The sequence below is a fragment of the Struthio camelus genome, chromosome 6 (genome assembly GCF_040807025.1).
Source record: "Struthio camelus isolate bStrCam1 chromosome 6, bStrCam1.hap1, whole genome shotgun sequence".
Lineage (NCBI taxonomy): Eukaryota > Metazoa > Chordata > Aves > Struthioniformes > Struthionidae > Struthio > Struthio camelus.
This window is the reverse complement of record NC_090947.1, coordinates 30,840,954-30,859,960: the sequence shown is the minus strand read 5'-3', so window position 1 is coordinate 30,859,960 and position 19,007 is coordinate 30,840,954. Positions and strand designations below refer to the sequence as shown.

The following is a 19,007-nucleotide window of genomic DNA, read 5'->3' as shown; positions in this document are numbered from 1 at the left end:
TCTTCATGTCTGTGTATCTATTCCAGCCCCCAAGGAGATCACCTTTTCTGTAGATGTTGGAAACGGTCCCACAGAAGCCACAGTGCAGTCTCCCACACCCCTGAATGACAACCAGTGGCACTACGTCCGAGCAGAGAGGAACCTCAAGCAAACCTCTCTGCAAGTGGACAGCCTCCCCAAGAAAGTCCTGGAGGCGCCTGCAGAGGGCCACTTCCGTTTGCAGCTCAACAGCCAGTTGTTTGTAGGTAGGGATCATTTAAGGATTTCTGTGAATGCCTGTAATATTTGTATGTCCAAACCTGGTAACAGGATTGTTTTGCCACTAAGCTTGGGTATGGTAACCTCTTCTGCCTCCTCCTCTTCCACCTCTGCATAAGCAACGTAAAGCAAAGCCATACTACTGCCTCTACATTCAAAGCATTAGGCATACTTTGTACATTAGATGATATTTTTAGGCTTTAAGATTGCTTCAGATATATTTAGTGCTAAAGAATTCTGTTCAGTATTTCCTCTTGTTCAGCAGTGTAGTGTGCTGTAGTGGATGTGATCTCTCTTGTTCAGATGCAGTGTAAAAGGCATAAATTCTTCATATAAGTTTCTGGGGCAAAACCTTCTGATTACAATATGCGCTAAAAACCTGTTCCTTCAAATGCTCCTGCCAAAACCTTCATTTGGCCTTAAAGTATATGTGTGAGAGAACTATGAACACAGTCCAAGCAAATACAGCTATTTTAAGTGAAGGTGATCTGTTTAAAAAAAAAAAAAAAAACCCTCTGTTTATGTATTGTCTATTTCCCTATCTCCAATGCAAATGAAACATAGACTGGTACCAGGTTGTACTTGATGATAGAATCGGGGACTACAGACAATTTTTTGCCTTTTCTATATCTGAACACTCCCTTTCTGAGTAATTCCTTCTGCCATGGAGCAGATTGTAACCTGCTTATTATTCAGGGCCATCAGTAGATAATTACTGATTCTTTCCTTGAAATGGATTCTTTTAGTTGAAATTCTATAACAAACCTCAGTTCATCAATCCCACATGTTATTAAAGTTTACCTATGTATCCGTGCCCTTTGATTTAAGAAGATTTTGAGGTATTTATCTGAGATCTTAGTAAGTTATGTATGCAGTAATTACTGGGCTTTGAATGGAAGGAATGAATCTATTAATAAAGCTATATGGCTTCATCAATGGCCCTGAGTCCTTCCCTCATAGCGATTAATTCATGTCCAAACTAATCTCTCTCTCATAGACCCAGCTTAAGGAAAATTCACTAAAGACCTCAAAAAGACAAGTTTGAGACTCTCACAGCGTGAGGTTTCTGTTTTGTGGTGTGAGGCATGCCACTGATGGTGTGTTCCTCAAATGCCAGGATGCTCCTAAGAGCTGTTCTGAACAAAATGAACAGAAAACGTAATGCTTTTAGGAACATTTTTTGGCCTTTAGCTGCTACAGAAATACATATTGGAGGCCCAGATTTTCCAAGACTTCTTCAGTATTTTTAGAAATGAAGTAGCTAAGAAGGGATGGAAACCTGAACAGCCTCCTCATTCTGACGCTGTTTGTCCCCAGGTGCTCCAGGGAAAAATGGCAGAAGTCCAACCACACACAGATGTGGCATAATTTGTCTTCACCGAAGGTCTCATTCCAATCTCTAATGGAAAGTAACTGATTTAATACCCAAACCATGTAGACTGCATTTTATCCTATCTGAAAAAAAAAATGCATAAACAAAATTGATTGTAAAAGGAAAAGAAGCAGCATCCCATAAGAGTATTCCCCCCCTGCATAATCCACGACATAATTGTTTCTACAGCTGCAACAATGTGCACACAGATGATGATAAGGGGTTGCCACAATTAGTATACATATTCTTAATTAATAATGTATATAACTGACATGATTTACTGTTTTGAAAATGTTCCTAATATCTTTTAACTCGATCTCCCTATTTCATTCCATTTAAACATGGAACTTTGTTTCCATAGTGGAAGTGGCTAGTCATCAAGATCTGTTTTTCTGTTGTTGTTGATTCTTCTCCAGAATCAATTCAAATATTTTGTAAATGTCATAAATAAGGCTCAGTGACAACATTTAATTTAGTTTATTTATATTCTGGAAAGATTTATTAATCCTTTGGGATGAAGGAACTATATTAGTATCACATAGCATCATGATGATGATTGAATGGAGATTTGAAGTAGCTTTCCAATCATGATCTTTTTCCTGTAACCTGAGATGTGAATATATGCACAGAGTATGTCCATTTTGTCACAGTTCCTTTTAGGGGGATTATACATAATAGATCACACACATAAAGAGAATTGTGGCATCCATAAAATTTGACTAGAGAGGACTGTGAGCATATAATATTTATCCAGATTTTTCCTTCTTAACCCCAGAACCTGATATATTTAAGACTGTATGTGATAGGAGGATTTGGCTGTCAGATTTTTATGCTGTTTGTTTTAAAGTTGGCCTGTCAAACACACTTTACCTTCTGTGACTTATAACAAAGGAAGCTGAACATAAGCCTTCTCCATAAAGGTTAATAAAACAGTCGGATATAGGCAGCCTTGAAACTGTGCTTCATTTACTTCTGATCCAATGATACTGATATCTGAGTAAGTTAATCAACCTTTAAATACTTTGCAGGGAGGGGAGTTAAGAAGGCCTGGCCTTTTTTGGAAGTTTATCTCGAGATTGACTGACTTCAGTATTTTAGGTGATTCGGGCTTTTACTGAAGATTTTCCAATGGCTAAGCACAGAGAAGGGTTTCTCTTTTATCATGTAGGTTCTTTTATGTGCAGTAAGGGATGAGTTCACACTGCAGTCTCCCTAAGTGGAGACCTCAGTGCTGTTTCTCTCTCATTTACCCAGCTATCTGTTTTCATGAAAATTGGGAGAACATAATATCCTCTCTGTTAAATTTGGGCAAGGAGTTTAAAAGTGTCAGGATTAAGAAATAAAAAGGAATCAGGTGTTGATTCCATAAGACACCAGAAAACACCAAACCACAACTATGTGGTCCTTTCAGATGGAGGAAAAGTTGATTGTGACCTAATGCAAGACAGTGAAAGATGTGAACTTAATTTACCTTGGGGGATACCAACTGATATATAATAACAGTGACTTCAGTGGTCATGGTCATGGTTGGTCATTCTAGCAGAGAAATCCAGGTGTTCAGAGACAATGGGCAGAACCTAGGGAATATCACCATGCTTTATATTGTTCCTATGCTAATTTTGAGTTTATCACATACTTGAACTTCAGTCTGTCTGGGATATTTCCAGGGTAAAATTCAATTTTCAGCTTTCTCTGTGTACTTAGGTATAACTATGAGTACATTTTAGTATTCCTAAGCTGCTTTTCTATGGCATAACTCTGAAAGTTAGTCATGTTTTACTGAACTTGAACTGACATTACGTTACCTGAAAGCACTATTTGTTAGAAAGCTTCCCTTGATCACTTATGGGCTTTGAGAAGCATAAAGCAGCCATAATTCATTATCTGCACACTAATACGTCTGTAATGCTCTCCTTCTGGAGCTGGTACTACATCACAGATAGAGAAGTTCACACTTGTTTTATGTTGCCTGGGAGGATGCGCTCAGGTGGTGATTCCTGTTTACCTTAAAAGGTCTCTTTTATGCATCGGTATGGTATAAAAGGAACTGCTAAAGCTGAGAGTCTGTTTGTATGCTCATGCTACTCATAGTAATCACAGAAATGCTAGAATTAGGGTGTCATTTCTTTCCTTATTGCTTGTTCTCCATTCAGTTCTGCCCTGCCACCTTTCATTGCCCTGTTGTGCGTTTGATTCAATGGTCTTGGCTGCTCTTGCTGACGTAACATCTGCCTGGCACTTGTGTCCTCAGGGGATGTTCCACTTGGGGGAGCAGAACCTCAGCATCTGCTTTGTCCAGGCCTGCCAGCACACAGCATGGCACGTGTAAGAGATCATCACTGCAGGATGTTCCTGTGATTCCACTGCAGCAATGATTTCTTATATATGCCATGCAAAATAAACCATAGAAAATGGGTTCCTTCCTATTGGATCCACCTGGTGATAAAACCAAAAAGAGGGGAGTCAAAATGGAGGTGTTCCTATCCAATCCCTCTCCTTTCATCTCCCTTTCATTCATAGCACGCAATGTGAAAAATCTAGATTTGTAATTCTTATTTTATTCCATCACTTCCTATAAATTCAACCTAATAACATGTTAAGAGCCATCCTGCCTGACTGTATTCAGTTACAGTTCCCCTCCATTAAGGAAATGGTCTTTTCAGTTATGCATAGTCAGTAAGAGACAAAAGTGTAGATTAAATAATGTTTGTATGATTAGCTGGTGTATTTAATGTGTAATTGACTTACAAGTCATATATGTATTTATCTAGGTAGTACCAGAAAGAGTCTTTCTATGACTATGCTTATAATAATTTAGAATAAAGATGGAAAGTCTGCTTAAGGCCAACGTTGGCACACACAGTCTATGCAGCAAGCTTCTGAGATAGCTTTCCGTGTGTGTGAAGAGAAAGGGAAAAATGAATTTTCATTGCCAGTAGATTGTGGATTGCTCAAAATCAAGAGCTGGAATTTTAAAGCAGCCTAAAAGAATTAGAAACCCATTTCTGCCTTACTTTCAGTGAGTTTTGGGTATCTAAATGATTTAGGCTGCTTTATAAACCTCAGCCACAGCATGGATGTCCCTACACCCAGCTATATTTCTTATATTAGTTTAAAGAAATTACAGTAGAAAAAACGAACCCAAAACAAATGTTTAGGTCAGATATTATCAACGTGGGCAAGCTCTGCAGGAAAATAGGTTAACATGGCATCACTTACTTTGTAGAGAGAGGCAAAAATCATTCATGAATACATTCAGGAATGTATTTGAAGATAGGTCTAGCCAATTGAAGAAGACTGCCCAAATGCCCAAGTAATAATCAGATTTGATGAGTAAATACTGTATGGATCTAGGATCAGGGAGATGGTCTCTAATAAACTCTATACTTTCCAAATGTTAGAAGAGGAAAAGAATCATAAATGGATTTTACGTATAACCTATACCTGTTTGGCTTTCCAAGGTGCTTTAGAGATCAGTGAAAACACGGACAGTTCAATAAACATGACGTCTGCGGTATAGCCAGAAATAGTTTGTATTCGTTCTTTAACTGTTACAGCTGGGATTTGTATGTGGGCAGAGAGGAGAGTCAAGGATGTCTTTTATCCTTGTAATATTTGTAGTCACTTCCTATGCAAAAGAGAAGATAGTAACCAGCAATTTTAAAGGGAGAATCAGATTTGGGCATTAGGCATTGCTGAAAATGCCTGTATGGTATGTATCATTTCGGAGCAAAATCTACAAAGAAAAGGATCATTTCTACACAGTGCAGTAAATGCAAATGTCCCAGTTTTTCTGTTCTGATGCCTTTTAAAATAAGTAAGCTAATATTTGTGCATCAGAAAAGAGAACTTGGCTGAAGAGGTGTTTGAAAATATTTTTTCTGTGAAAAGAGCACCATAAGATTAGCATAAAATAAACTTCCTTCTAGGTTCACACATACTATCTAGAGTTAAATTATTCTCTTTTAAATCCAGGACCTATGTATTTCTGCTATTAACTTACAAGAAAGAAAAATATAAGTTAGAAAAGTATAGAAGAACAATAGAGTTTTGATGAGACTGTTTTTCAGCCTGGTGTTTCATTCTCTTAGTTTGTGGAAGCCTGGCTTTAATTAGACAATACATGACAAAACAGACACTGTTCTCCAAGGAATTCGTCAGAAGACATAATTTCTTAGCTGATGCATTTTGACATGAGGCCAACTTCTATGGAAGAATAGTTTGGAAACATAGCTTCTTTTCTACTTCTTACGCAGGAGATGCATCACCAGAAAAGCTAACATTTCAGAGCCTACACAAATACTGTTAACTCTTGAGCCAGAATTAGGTTTCTCAGCAGGAAAGTTGCAGTAACTTCAAAAGCAAAACACTGGCAACTGCCAAACAAAGCCTTCAATAATGAAAGTACTGATATTTTAAAAGGTAGTCTTAGCATCATCATTAACTATTATTATTGTCAGAGACCGCCTTTTATGGGAAAGTTATCTTTATAATAAATAGGGATCACTGTTAGCAATTTCAGTGGGCAAATAATAAACTGATTAGCCTATAGAGCCTGAACTGCCTTCTTACCTAGATCCATGCAGCTCTGATCTTCACAGAGAAATGTAATTATGTTTAACAATTGAAATAGATGACACAATTGTGGTCTGAACTTGCATTTCGTGCCTACAACAGCCACTCACGTGCAACATCATGTTGATCAGTCATGCATAAATTCTGCTTCCAAAGTCATTTCCCCTCAGCCCTAATGCCAAACATGATTCATCCGTGTTGTCTTGACTAGTCGGCATGTTGTTGGGATTAGGGTCTTTATTTATATTCTGTACTATTGCAACAAATAGAAAAAATGTTTTAGGTTTAGGTTTCTCATGCATTAGGTGATATGCAGACTTGTAATTAAGAAGCAAATCTTTTCCCAAATGAATCTGCAGTCTAAATACCAGATAGGGCAGTAGATAAGGCTGAAAAGAGAAGAATGGGAAGAAGGTGTCACATTCACCTTTTTATTCCTTCCATGACGATAAATAGAGACGTTTAGTTTCCAGGGCTGTCCAGCTGTCATCTTTTACCATTGTATGTGTTGAAATATAATAGATATACAATAGAAAATATTTTTTAAACTTCATGGGTTCATATTTGTACCTCTGGATTGTCCTTCAGGGCTTTGATTACTTTACAGACTCATCAATGAATGCATGTCCTTTACTCTCTCTTTCTCAGGGGGAACAGCTTCCAGACAAAAGGGATTTTTGGGATGCATCCGGTCTCTGCATTTAAATGGACAAAAACTTGACCTTGAGGAGCGAGCTAAAATGACCCCTGGTGTTAAACCTGGATGTCCAGGACATTGCAGTAGTTATGGTAACCTGTGCCATAATGGAGGAAAATGTGTGGAGAAGTATAGTGGTTACTCTTGTGATTGTACCAACTCAGCCTATGAAGGACCTTTCTGCAAGGAAGGTAGGCAGCATGCTTTGATCATAAGCCCTTACTTTCGGACCTTACTGGTTTCCGAATGTCTGTAACACAGTTTCACTCACATCAGATTGATATTCTCCATATTATAAGAATACGTTCTAATATCAGCTTTCACTTGAACTACTAAGGGTTTACCTTAAGTGGGCTGTAACCTCTCATCTTGTTGACTTCAGTGATGGCCTCAGAAATTATAAATGCTACTGGTTGTAGTTCCTGTTATTAAAGTTACCAACTGTATCCCAGTATGATTTCTGTATTCAATTACTTATAACTTGGCCCAGACGTTACCAACTGAGGCTGGAATTTTCCATCGAGGTTGTCTGCTCATGTCTGAATGTTTGGTGTACTTACGTTTAAATCTCATCCAGCTTGGTCCACCTCAATAAAATCTTGAGAACTTTTCTTTGCAGAGTTTTGAAGCAATGATTGACAAAGAGGGGTAGTCTTTTTATGCTTGTTGCCATCCCTGTGACAATGCTGAACTTGGTCACCCTAAGAGATGTTAAAAGTAAGCATGCATCATTCAGGAGAAAATTGATTTGAACAGTTCAGACTCTGATGAGTGTGTTCTCACTGAATTTGTGTGCTGACTCTTAGGAGATTTACGCATTTGACCAGAGTAAGGGGCAAGGCAAATATAGAGCATCCAACTTAGATAACGTGCTCTTTGGGAGAGGAAGAAACTACAGAAACTCTGTTGAATAATAGCTAGATGCAACGTGAGCATTTTAATTTCTGCTGCTGCCCCTCACCTTTTAAATGTTCCAGTTTTGTTCAGTGGGCCACGTCATCTGCTGGTGTAAATTGGCCTAGTTGTACTGCAGTTCATGGAACTATGCCCTCTTACATGAGCTGAGGATTTGGTATGGATGTCAAGAGAGGCATGTTGAACAACTGCATAGTGTACCTTTAGGAGGTGGCCTCGCTGCTATACGGATAGAGCTGCTTTGTTGGAAAGAATACTTGCAATCAACTTATAGCAGAAGATATCACATGATGACTTCACTGTGCCTCATGAGTAAAAGTGCTGTTGTCATTTGCATGTAATTTTGTGGCCAGATTGTATTGTGCGTATATTGAAAACGCAAGTGTGAGCAATTGGGATCTGAGCACATGCAAATAGAATTTTCTCTTCCTTTGTAGCTACCTTTCTCCCTCAGTAGCTGTCTTTTGGTCAGTGCACTGCTTAATAACAGCTTTCTTTAAAGAGAAGATGGGAAGGAACAAAATTATTGTTCTCTTTAGTGTGACGGGTAAGATGGAGAATATAGCCACACGTATCGACTGTTGGAAAATGGTGGGCAGGACATTTATTTGGCTGACAAACATTTTGGCCTGTTCCGTCATGTTCATGGAAAGCCTGCGTATTCCTAAGTAGGCTTGTGGAGCTCTGATGCTAGCACTGAAATGGTTTCAGTTAGAGGCCTATCTCCATTCACCATACTTCTCTGTGTCAGACAAATTGACCGTAAGGAAGGCCGCTCTGCTTGTCTGAACTAAGGGACAGTGATGCCACCTGGGTCAGGAACATTTTGCAGTGTGTTGCTGTCTGAGGTGTGCTCCTCTGAGGCAGTTAGCTTATGTCTACACATAGCCTGAAAGATCTGAAAATGCAGTATCTGAATTTTTTCCCTTGGTTTATATATGCTTTCAGAGGTTTCTGCGTTATTTGAAGCTGGCACTTCCATTGCCTATCTTTTCCAAGAGCCTTATCCTGTCACAAAAAATGCAAGTACTGCAAGCTCTGCCATTTATGCGGATGCTGTCATGTCCAAGGAAAACATTGCATTTAGCTTCCTTACAGCACATACTCCAAGTCTTCTGCTGTACATCAACACCTACTTTCATGAATATTTGGCTGTGATTCTCTCCAAGAATGGTAAGTGCTCTTAATTTGCTACCAAAAGGAGACCAATGTGACTCTGTTAAGTTTTTGTGATAGAATTCAGCACTGATTTAAGTTTGGTCCTGTGTCTGCAACTTTATTAGCTTCATGATATTCAGTTCATGCAAATGGCCATCACTCTTGTTTATATCCCTTTATATGGCATTTAATGCCATACTTGCCTATTCAGTCTTTGAATAATCATGTTGTTGGGGCTTAAAATGTGCCTTGACTTTCATTTGGCAAGACTGTACAATAGCACTTCCTGGCTATTTATTCCACTCTGAAATCCATTAGACCTCCAGAATAAGAAAATGAGAAACTCCATGAATGTACAAGAACATTTGGTGCAGGAATATATTATCGGTTTATCTTTTACATCCTCTCTTGGCATGAGTATTGATCTTCAGTGTGTTCTTTCACGTGTATGTGGCCTTTATTACTGAATATTAGAGCCAGAAGATATCAAGTCTTCTAGCTTCACTGACTAAAACATAAGATGTAAATCCATTCACTGTTTGAAGGTAAGTGGGGTGGGTGCTTTCTGAAACCATGCTGAGATCTTAGGGGCACAGATCCTATGTACTGTCAATAAGAATTCAGCTCCTGAGTCCTTGCAGTGCTTTTAGAAGTCTCGCTCTAGACAAACATCATTGTAGACAAATGGAGATGTTTGAATTATTCAAGAGCCATCAGGCACTGAAGCCCTGGAAGTGATGAGTAAGCACATGGGTGAGTCACTAGCATGTAGGGCAGAACAATAGGAAGTTAATGCTATGTGGTTGAATATGTGCATTTGACCGAATGACCCAGACCACTCGGAAGCTTTGCAAATTCCAAAATAGCTAAGATCTCAAGTATCATCCAACGAAACTAAAGAATAAAGCTTTAATTCTCTATATGGGCTCTTCAGCAGTTTATCTCCTGGCTATGGCATATGTTCAGTTTTCAGTTTGGCACAGGCCTAGCATCCACATCCCTGGCTGCAGGAGAGGCAGCTGAAGCCAGCCTGACCCCACTACCCCACTGCCCCTATGCAAAATCCCTTCAGCAGGGGAGCATTGTGGCTCCTGAGGGACTCCTCTCCTCTCCTCTCCTCTCCTCTCCTCTCCTCTCCTCTCCTCTCCTCTCCTCTCCTCTCCTCTCCTCTCCTCTCCTCTCCTCTCCTCTCCTCTCCTCTCCTCTCCTCTCCTCTCCTCTCCTCTCCTCTCCTCTGGTCCCAGAGCTCCCCACTTTGCTCTCTGAGGCAGGTGACATATGTTTACGATTTAGACGTATAAGACATGAATATTCCAATATGGAGGTCACTGGGTCAGAAAGGTTAGTCACTCCTGAGGTGAAACCTTGGAGTCTGCTTCTCAGTCACACTAAGGTCTCTTTATGCCACTCAGGCAATAGAAAAAATAGCCTTAAAGTGAATGAAAATGTAATATCCATTTAAATCACCTTTACAGCTGCCAGAAGAGTGTAAAATGACCTTAGAAACATGAGTCAATTGCCTTTTATTGATGAAATACCACCATCAGCAAGCTATTATTGGGAGGTCTCAGTTCTGGAAAGGGGGGACGTTGACAGTGGTTGGGGAAGGGGTCAGGATCGGGATGCCGGGGAGCTCTCACAGCAGCTCAGCTGGAATGCAGTTTTTAAAGATGAGCCAAACATTTTGGCAGCTGCACTGTCTGCCAAGCTCCTCTTTGGCTCAGTTGGAATTAGAGACCCTCAGTCCTTTGGGAAATTAGGTGGAGCCGCTCTCAGCACACTCAGAATCAGGAGGCAAATTGCAATGGTGCTGTGGTGCTCTTCTCATCCCTTTACCTCTGTTCACCCATTTATAAAATGAAGATAACATTAGTTTAAAGGGTTGGTGAGATATCAGGCTCCAAAACCCTGGACTATAAAATGCAACACTGTATGAAAATAATCCTTAAAGTAACTAGCTGACCTTAGTTAATGCCTGGATGTCCCTTCCAGAGTTGCTCTGTGAATGCGTCTGTGTCGTTCTTTAGAGACAGTCATTTTAGCCATGTATATCCTCTGTCTTTTGTCCCTCATTTAATCATTATTAAATCTCATAGCCTCTTATTTTTTAGTCTTGTTGGGAATTGAAATTATTCCAATGAAAATAACGTTCAGATATGTTACTCTTTCTTCCTTCGAGAGGTTTATGTTTGCCATAAAGTTACTGGACTATGAAAATAATGTCCTTTGTAGCATTAAAAGTGAGCATGATTCCTTCTCCGTTACTGACTCTTTTTCAAGGATATTTGCTGAGTCTGACAGTGTATGGTAGAACCTATACAGGTCCCTGCTGGATAACTGATTTGTTAAAGAAAGGCTAGGGTCCTGGTAAAATGGGAATGGGCAATCTCACTTGAAACGTGAGCAGTAATATTCTTAACTGTAATTCCAAGACCCTGTACACTTGTTAAGAAACAATATTGGAACAATCTACGTATACTTTAATACTTCACAAGCCAAGCCAACTTTTGTAAGCTTTTTCAAAGTAATACTCACTTATCTTGTTATTTCCCTTTTTTATTATGCACCAAATAGCTAGGCAAATTCTTATTTAATCAAAGTGAAAATGAAAAGAATGTTCCTGGTAATTGAGACTTTCCATATTAAATATTTAATATGAAAGAAGTGAAGGTATTTGAAAGGCTTATTCATATTTAGACTATATTGAAAGGGGCTTGTGTGGAGATGAACACGATTAGGCAGCTATGCTCTAATCTAGACAAGCATGACATATTTCCTGTAAAATTGATTGGTTTCAGTAAAATTAATAAATAAGCATGCTTAACCCTAAGGCACTTTCATGCAGTCAGTCTGTAGAGGAGGTCATGTCGTTAGAAATACAGGACGTGTTGTCTGAGACACTAGAATTATGATGCTAAAATGATTCATTTAGAGTTACCCAGCAGGTCCATGTCAGACCTGGGAGCAGAATTAAAATGTCCTCATGCCCACTCATGGCTTTATCCATTCATCACGTTGCCACCCATACAGAGTGCTCTCCTAGTGCTGGGGTGCTTGGAGTGCAGGTGCCTCATGAAGAAGGAAAGAGGCAACAGATGTTGAGTAACACTATATGTCACTGTAGAAGCTGCTATTTTGCATCTATACAGATGACCTCCTCTCATACTGCATATTTGATAGTGTCTAGTGACTAATGTTTCTAGAAACAGTTCACACCCAGATAATATTCTGTATCCCAAGGTTGTTCTTAATTCTGGTCAGCTAGCACTTGTCTTGGTAGCCTATGGGTAAATTTTCAAAAGTTCCTGTTTTTAAAGATGACTTAGGGATTCTCTGTGGCATTAGTTACTAATTAGGTTTCTAAATCACACAGGTGCATTTCAAAATTGTATGCAATAACTTAGCAATGTTCTCTCCTCCCCCATCTTATATATCTTATCCATGGAATTTTTTAATATATTGTTTTTCTTCATGTCCTTGGCTTTATCAACTTAGTATTAGCTATAGTAATTTAAAAGATCACTTTTTCTAACAATTTTTCAGGGAATATGCACCCTCAAGCACCTGCATCTTGTAACCGTGATACATTAATCAAATGATAAGAAATCTGGTTTGATGCCATTAATTAGCGTGAATAAAGGTATTCACACATCATGTCCCTAAACACCACATGATTCCTACTCTTATGAGTAGTAGTATCAGGTCACTTGCTTCTTGATCTTTTGCCCTTGATGGAGGTCATTAGATTACATTGTACCTATAGAGAGAGCTGCGGTGCAGCGTAGAGTCACTGTGGAGGTATGCTCAGGTTTGGTGCTGCAGTGATTGATGAAAGGCTGGTCATCTGATAAGTCTGCATGAAGCGATACCAATGATGTGCTAATATCGCCGTCAGTGGTGAACTCTTGAGGGACCATTCCCTGCGCTGCCTGGAGATCAGCTCTGCTGGGGAACTGGGACTTATTTAGGGGAGAAGAACCTGCTTCCCAGCTCACAGCCCCATTGATCCCACTCCCAAAAGATAACAGTACTGTAATCATTGGCAGTACGTTTTTAGTATCAGTACAGTACAAGTTTCAAATGATATTGCCCATTACTAAGCTTCAGAAAATGGATAAAGAGCTCTAGCCTTTTTTTGTGCGTCAGTCCACACGATAAGTCATTCATACCATGAGAAGCTACTGCCAAGAAAATAGAAATATTTTTTTTCTTTCTCAGACTAACTTTTCACTGTAAGTTTTTGGTAATTTGCATGATTTCACCAAATAACCAGTAACTCAATATTATGATTTCATAAAGAGAGTAATTGATGGAGGAAAAAAAACCTTATGAGACAGAAACTATTAGTGCCATTCCTTTCTCATTCTTCCTTTGTCCTTACAATAAGCAAGTGTGATATGAATATGAAGAAGTATATTATCTAGAAAATGTTTCCACAAGCTTTTGATTCTCAATTTTGCTGGCTTTCTCCGTGGAGACCGTGTGATTCTAATCTTGAAAAACAACAGATAGCCAGCATCAAAGAAAAGAGATAGAATCTCAAGCTGTCCTAGAGTGATTGAAAATTTATCTGAATTTATTATCAGATCTCTCGAGGAACTGAACAATTTGAGTCTTTTTTTCTTTGTTTCTGTCCGGTACTTATTGCCATCACAGTGAGCTCTTCTCAATTTCTTTGGGAGAGCAAGACTGAAATTGTATTGGAAAGATCAAAGATGAGGAAAAAAACACAGTTAAAAACAAAAGTACAAACAAAAACAGCTTGAGTAATTCTTCTACCAGGTATTTGATATTCAGGATAGAGTAGCCAGAACTAGATCAGTCCCACTGCCCTGTCCTATAAGGGCTTGAAATCAGCTGGTATTTGAAGTAAGTGGGTAAAGAAGCCAAAAGCTGTAATAGAAGTAGGATAAATTAACACTCTAGAAAAAAAAAAAAAAAGAGGGAGAGATGAAAATAGCAATGAGAAGCTACTGATTTTTCTTTCTCTTTCATAAATGAGTAATCTACTGTAATCTCCTCCTCTCTCTAGTCAGAAGCATCCTTTCTGTTGAAAGCATGTAAATTCTCTTTGTAGTTCTTGCCTTGCAGTTGCATCTCCAACTACTTTTCTCCGCAAAAACAAAGCTTTTGGCATTCAAATGTAAGGAAAGGCAAAAACTAATAAACCTTTTGGGGAAATGAATCTTTTGGTTCTGTTCATGCTGTACACTCTGGGGTTTGATAAGACAAAGCTAAAATTGTTAGGGAAAGTCTGATTCACTAAATCTTTGGGGGGCTTTGGTGGTTATTTTTAAGTCTTCACTGATTCTTAGGGCTTTTTGGCCTTGTAGTCTTTAGGTATGGGATGTTCAACAACTCTCACGCTAAGCAAGTACCACAGGACATAACTAACTGCGGCAGAAAGAGCTCCTAGGATATGACACTGCTAGTGCAATGCCTTGTCTTCCAAGAACACCTTTCGATTTAGAGGTTTTCAGCACCCACTGAATAGCCTTCACAGTTTTTGTGACTGTGAAGTGGAAGACGGTGCTAAGATTCAAGTACAGTCAATTTTAGCAGATCAGGAGCAGGAAAGCAAGTCCTGTCGGGAACTGTGGAAGGCAGTTTTGTTGAGAAGACCAGTTCTCAAGCAACAGCCCATGAGTGACTGAGAATTGTTCCTGGTCTAACTCTGCTTCACAGTCATTAGATGCTTTCAAATGCCACGTAGCGATATAGCTTCTAAATATCATTTCAAGCAGTTGCTGTAGTTGGCCCTGAAATCTTACTTGCTGGAGTAGGAGGCAGTGAGGGTTTGGTGAGAAATGGTGAATGCGCAAGAAAGTATCCTCAGACCTGAATGTCAGTGAATGAGACACTGTCTATGGCATCATGAGTAGGAGGCATCAGGATGGCAGAAGATCTCCCAGTCAGTGTTTCTATGTAAACAGAAGAATCCCTGTGGTTAGAAACACTTCTGATCCCTTGGATATTTCCCTATTGAAAGCATGCTTCACAGAAAATGGAAATGCTGATGAGAGTTTTCTGTTTCAATCCAGTGCTAATAAGTCTTGGAGGCAATAGGCAGACTTGGCATCTTTTTCTATTTTTTCTTTTTTTTTTTTTTTACTTTAGCATATGGCACTCTAAATCTCTAACTGTGCAAGACTTACGTGAAAGGAGGAGCAGGCACAACTTCAGCCAAGGACTCTGGCAGATTTCTTTATCTGCTCCCCAGGAAGAGAGAACTGAGAGATCTGTTTCATTAGCTCAATTCCTGCAAATATTTGTACTCACCAACATCATTTTGGATTACTGAAGGGTCAAAAGATGCTCTGGAGATCCACAAGGGAAAAACAAGGGAACTGTAATTGTTTATGTTGAGCAGGAAAGGCTGAGCATGCAGTTCTTAACTGATCTGTGTTCTGCATATATGCAGGCTGACTTTGAACTTACTGGTGTCTGGCAGAAAACCCTAGATGAATGTCTGCAAATAAACAGCTAGGAAGAAAGCATACATTCCCTTTTGCTTGGAGGAGATGTTTATCTCCTGGAAGGCGTAAGCACCTAGCTTGCATTTTACAAATGAAAAGTCATTTTTACTGTTGGGTTTTTGAGGAGGTGTCCTCAAAGGAGTCAGGGAGAAAGCTGAAGGAGATTAGTCACAAGCTTTTATTTTTTGAATGGAAACTGCTGATATATATATGCTCTAGCAATTTTGAAATGAGGCTCTTTTCAGAACCCATTTTCCCCCAAAGCTTTGGCCAAGGGGCTTGCTTATAGCTGATCTTCAGTTATTCATAAGTTGTGAGTTATCTGTGCTGTGGATGTAGAGAGTTGTGAACAGGCAGAACGGTTAGCTCAAGTGCTCCCCAGCAGCAGTGTAGCTCTTTTCACACAACACGGAGCCCAAGTTAACAAGCTTGGCAAGAGTCAAACTAGGTCCAAGGAAACCTACTTCTGTGTCTGGTTTGTCCTATCTCTACTAGCACACTAACAAATCCATTATACCAGCTGTTCCACTGCTTAATTGAAAGATGACTTTGCCCTTCTTTCCTGATCAAAATGGAAAGAGTTTCAGGGTGTTTTATGAATATATTAAGAACTGCAGGAGTATGCGTTTGAAAGTAGTGAAAGGAAATATGTATAAGCATATTTTACTCCAGAAAAATCATCACAGTGATACCATCATATGGTTCCTATATTAGGATTGTTGTTAAATAAATATTTCATCCTTGCTCTAGTTTTTTTTTTCTTTAGAAGGCTTAAAAACACAGGAATCAGTTCTTTCTATGACAATGGCTTGTGGCTTGTTATGAAACTCAAATATTTCTCTTGAGAGTTTGCAATAATTAGAAGAATTTCACAGGTGAGAAAGTCTAACTTCTTCAGTCACGGAGGCTGGCAAAACCTATGAAATATTAGGCAGTGTTTAGATGGACCTATTGAGCATTTCCCAGTTATTCATGACCAGCCAGGCACTATCTGTAGAGCTTAACAGAAAAAAGGACCGTTAACCTCAGAAAGTAATGAATCCACCCACAAAGTTCTGCACTCTCTATTATGAGCTAAGAATGAAAAGCAGGTTTGAGAAAAGAGGTATATGATTATTTTTTCTGGTTTTATTTAAAAGCTTCTTGCTCACTAACTTGGTCCAGAGACATCATATAGTGCACAACTTGATTATTTCATTTTTTTCTAGTCTTCTCAGATCATCTTCTTCCATGTTCTCATTGTTCGGACATTATGGTTGTTAGGTCAGCATGAGACAAGTCCTTGTTTGAACAGGTATCTGTACTGCCAAAACTGGAACAGGAATGGTTGAAGGATATTAAGAGCTATGTGGAAACCACAGGCGGGGATCTCAGTGAGGGCAGGTTGGCCTGAATTCCTTGGCATATTACAACAGAGGGTCTCAGTCTTTTCTCCCTGTGAGCTGTTCACACAGAGTTAATGATAATGCATAATTTGCAAAGCCAGGATGAACTTGTGGAATATAATACATAGGATAATACATTATGTTTCGCTCACTGGGCAAAGAATAAAGGCTCTTCCTGCCAGCTTGACTGCTACACTAGCCTTAAATGAAAATTCCAATGTAAGATCAAAGCCTAGGAAGAAGTTTTTTTCTACGTACAAAGACAAGTAAATCATAAGGCCTGCTGCATATCTGTCCACAAGAAGACTAATGGCATCCAGTGTTTGTTTAAAGACAGGAGCAGAGATCTGAACATCAGATCCACTAGTATCATATAGATAACTTTTGTTAATGAAAGGCTTTAAAGTAATTTTTTAAATACCAAAGAATATGTAGAAGTGGTATAGGTTAAAATTTACCAGAATCAGTCTCACTACTGGAAAGCAGATAATTTCAGGAAGTTCTAACTAAATCTAATGCCCTCAGCTCTTCTCTTCATCTTTATGGTGAGTGTACATCTTTACCTCTGGGAAAAAATGTAGTTAATGCAGCATCAATGTGCAAAGAAAACAGTGGCCTGTTCCTCCGCCACAAAGAAGTACGTAAGAACAGAGTGATAATGACAATACTGACTAATAATAATTTTTTGGAAACTGCTGCTTATTCAGAGGTCTCACATCACTTTCCAAAGGATGATAACATTCATCTGTTTCTCTGGTGGATAAATTGAGGCACAAAGAGGGAAAAGGACGTGTCAGCAGCCATCAAGCAGGTAGCTCCAGAATGGTGGCAGTGCTCTATGCATGGCCTTCATGGTATACACCACTGTATATGATGATAGGCTACCCATGAGCTAAACTGGAGAGGCAGTGGCTATTACTGTCTCACACGCATGGGATAGCCCAATTCCCATTTTAGGCTCAGCTACACCAGCATGAGTATGACTTGTTTCACTTAGAGGAGTGTACCCTTCAAAATCACTGGTATAACCTCAGTGTTACTCACTATTTGCCCCTCTGTATTTGCACTGTGAGCTCTATGCCTGTGGTCTTCTGAGTTATCTTTTAGATTTTTTTAATATTTTCTAGCTTTGGAGCAAGAAGCATCTGCCAGTTCTTTTTTAATTCCTGGTCAGCCTGTGTCAAGCCAATTGGCTGCTGGTGGATGTGAGACATCTACCAAGATTAAACGTATCTGTCAGTCAAGTAAGGGAACTACCTACCACTGCTGGTGTTTAAGTGACATTCTCAGTCTGGCTCCAGGTGCCTGGTGGGATTACAAAGTGAATTGAGGTTGTGGATTGAGGATGTGGGCCTCCAGATAGGCTCCTTTTGATGGTGTTTTCTTTCCTTTTTTTTTTTTTTTTAAGTTGAAGAAATGCACTGTGAAAATGTGTTATTATATAGGCAGGCCTGAATATGATCTTTAAGTCTTGAGCACCTCAAGCTTTGAGTAGGAGGCATTCAAATAACCAGTTATTTTCTTCATTGCCATAAGAGATTACAAAAAGTTGGGAGTTTGCTGGGTTTTTTTTCTTTTTTACCACACAGAACAATGTCATTTGAACAAACCTAATAGCTGAACGATCATATCAGCAAATATATTCAGTAGCTTTTCCTCTTCATTTTCTCTGAGCGAAACAAATAGCAAGAGTCACTTCCTGAAAATGTGCAAGTACTCTCTTAGTTAAAAGCCACTGGACGCTTAAGAGATAGGGCCTGTTATTTTCAATCACCAGCTGTGCTTCCACTGAGGAGTAAATTTACTGAGTAAATGTCCCTGAGGAGAAGCTGCTAATTAAGGGCCAGGTTTCTTAGCCAGCTGTTCCTAACCAAGGAAGAGGTAGTTCATTTTAAAATATCTAGGCTGTAAAGAGGGAATATTGTTGCACTGAAGCTGCACAAGGTGCCAGGGAGGTGATTTTTGTGGTAGAGATGACTGAAAACTGTCATCCACCAGTCTACAATCAGATATGAGCAAACAACACGTCCACCTTATAAGTTGCAAATGGCTTTCTGGGCCAAATAGTTTAGATTTTTTTCATAATAGCAGTATTAATAGCTTCACTAATATCCCCTACCACTTGTTTAACTGGTGCCTTCCTTAATTATTTTCTCTTTTAGCAATAGCTG

The 19,007-nt window shown here is 39.2% G+C and overlaps 1 protein-coding gene across 1 annotated transcript in view; it reads left to right on the top strand.

Moving 5' to 3' along the window:
• Nucleotides 1–19,007, top strand: part of CNTNAP5 (contactin associated protein family member 5) — a 294,025-nt gene that overhangs the window by 249,323 nt on the left and 25,695 nt on the right. Inside the window, exons 17-19 of the mRNA XM_068948985.1 lie at nt 27–245; nt 6,854–7,093; nt 8,766–8,990. Coding sequence (XP_068805086.1) covers nt 27–245; nt 6,854–7,093; nt 8,766–8,990 — 684 coding nt within the window. The remainder of the gene's footprint in view (nt 1–26; nt 246–6,853; nt 7,094–8,765; nt 8,991–19,007) is intronic.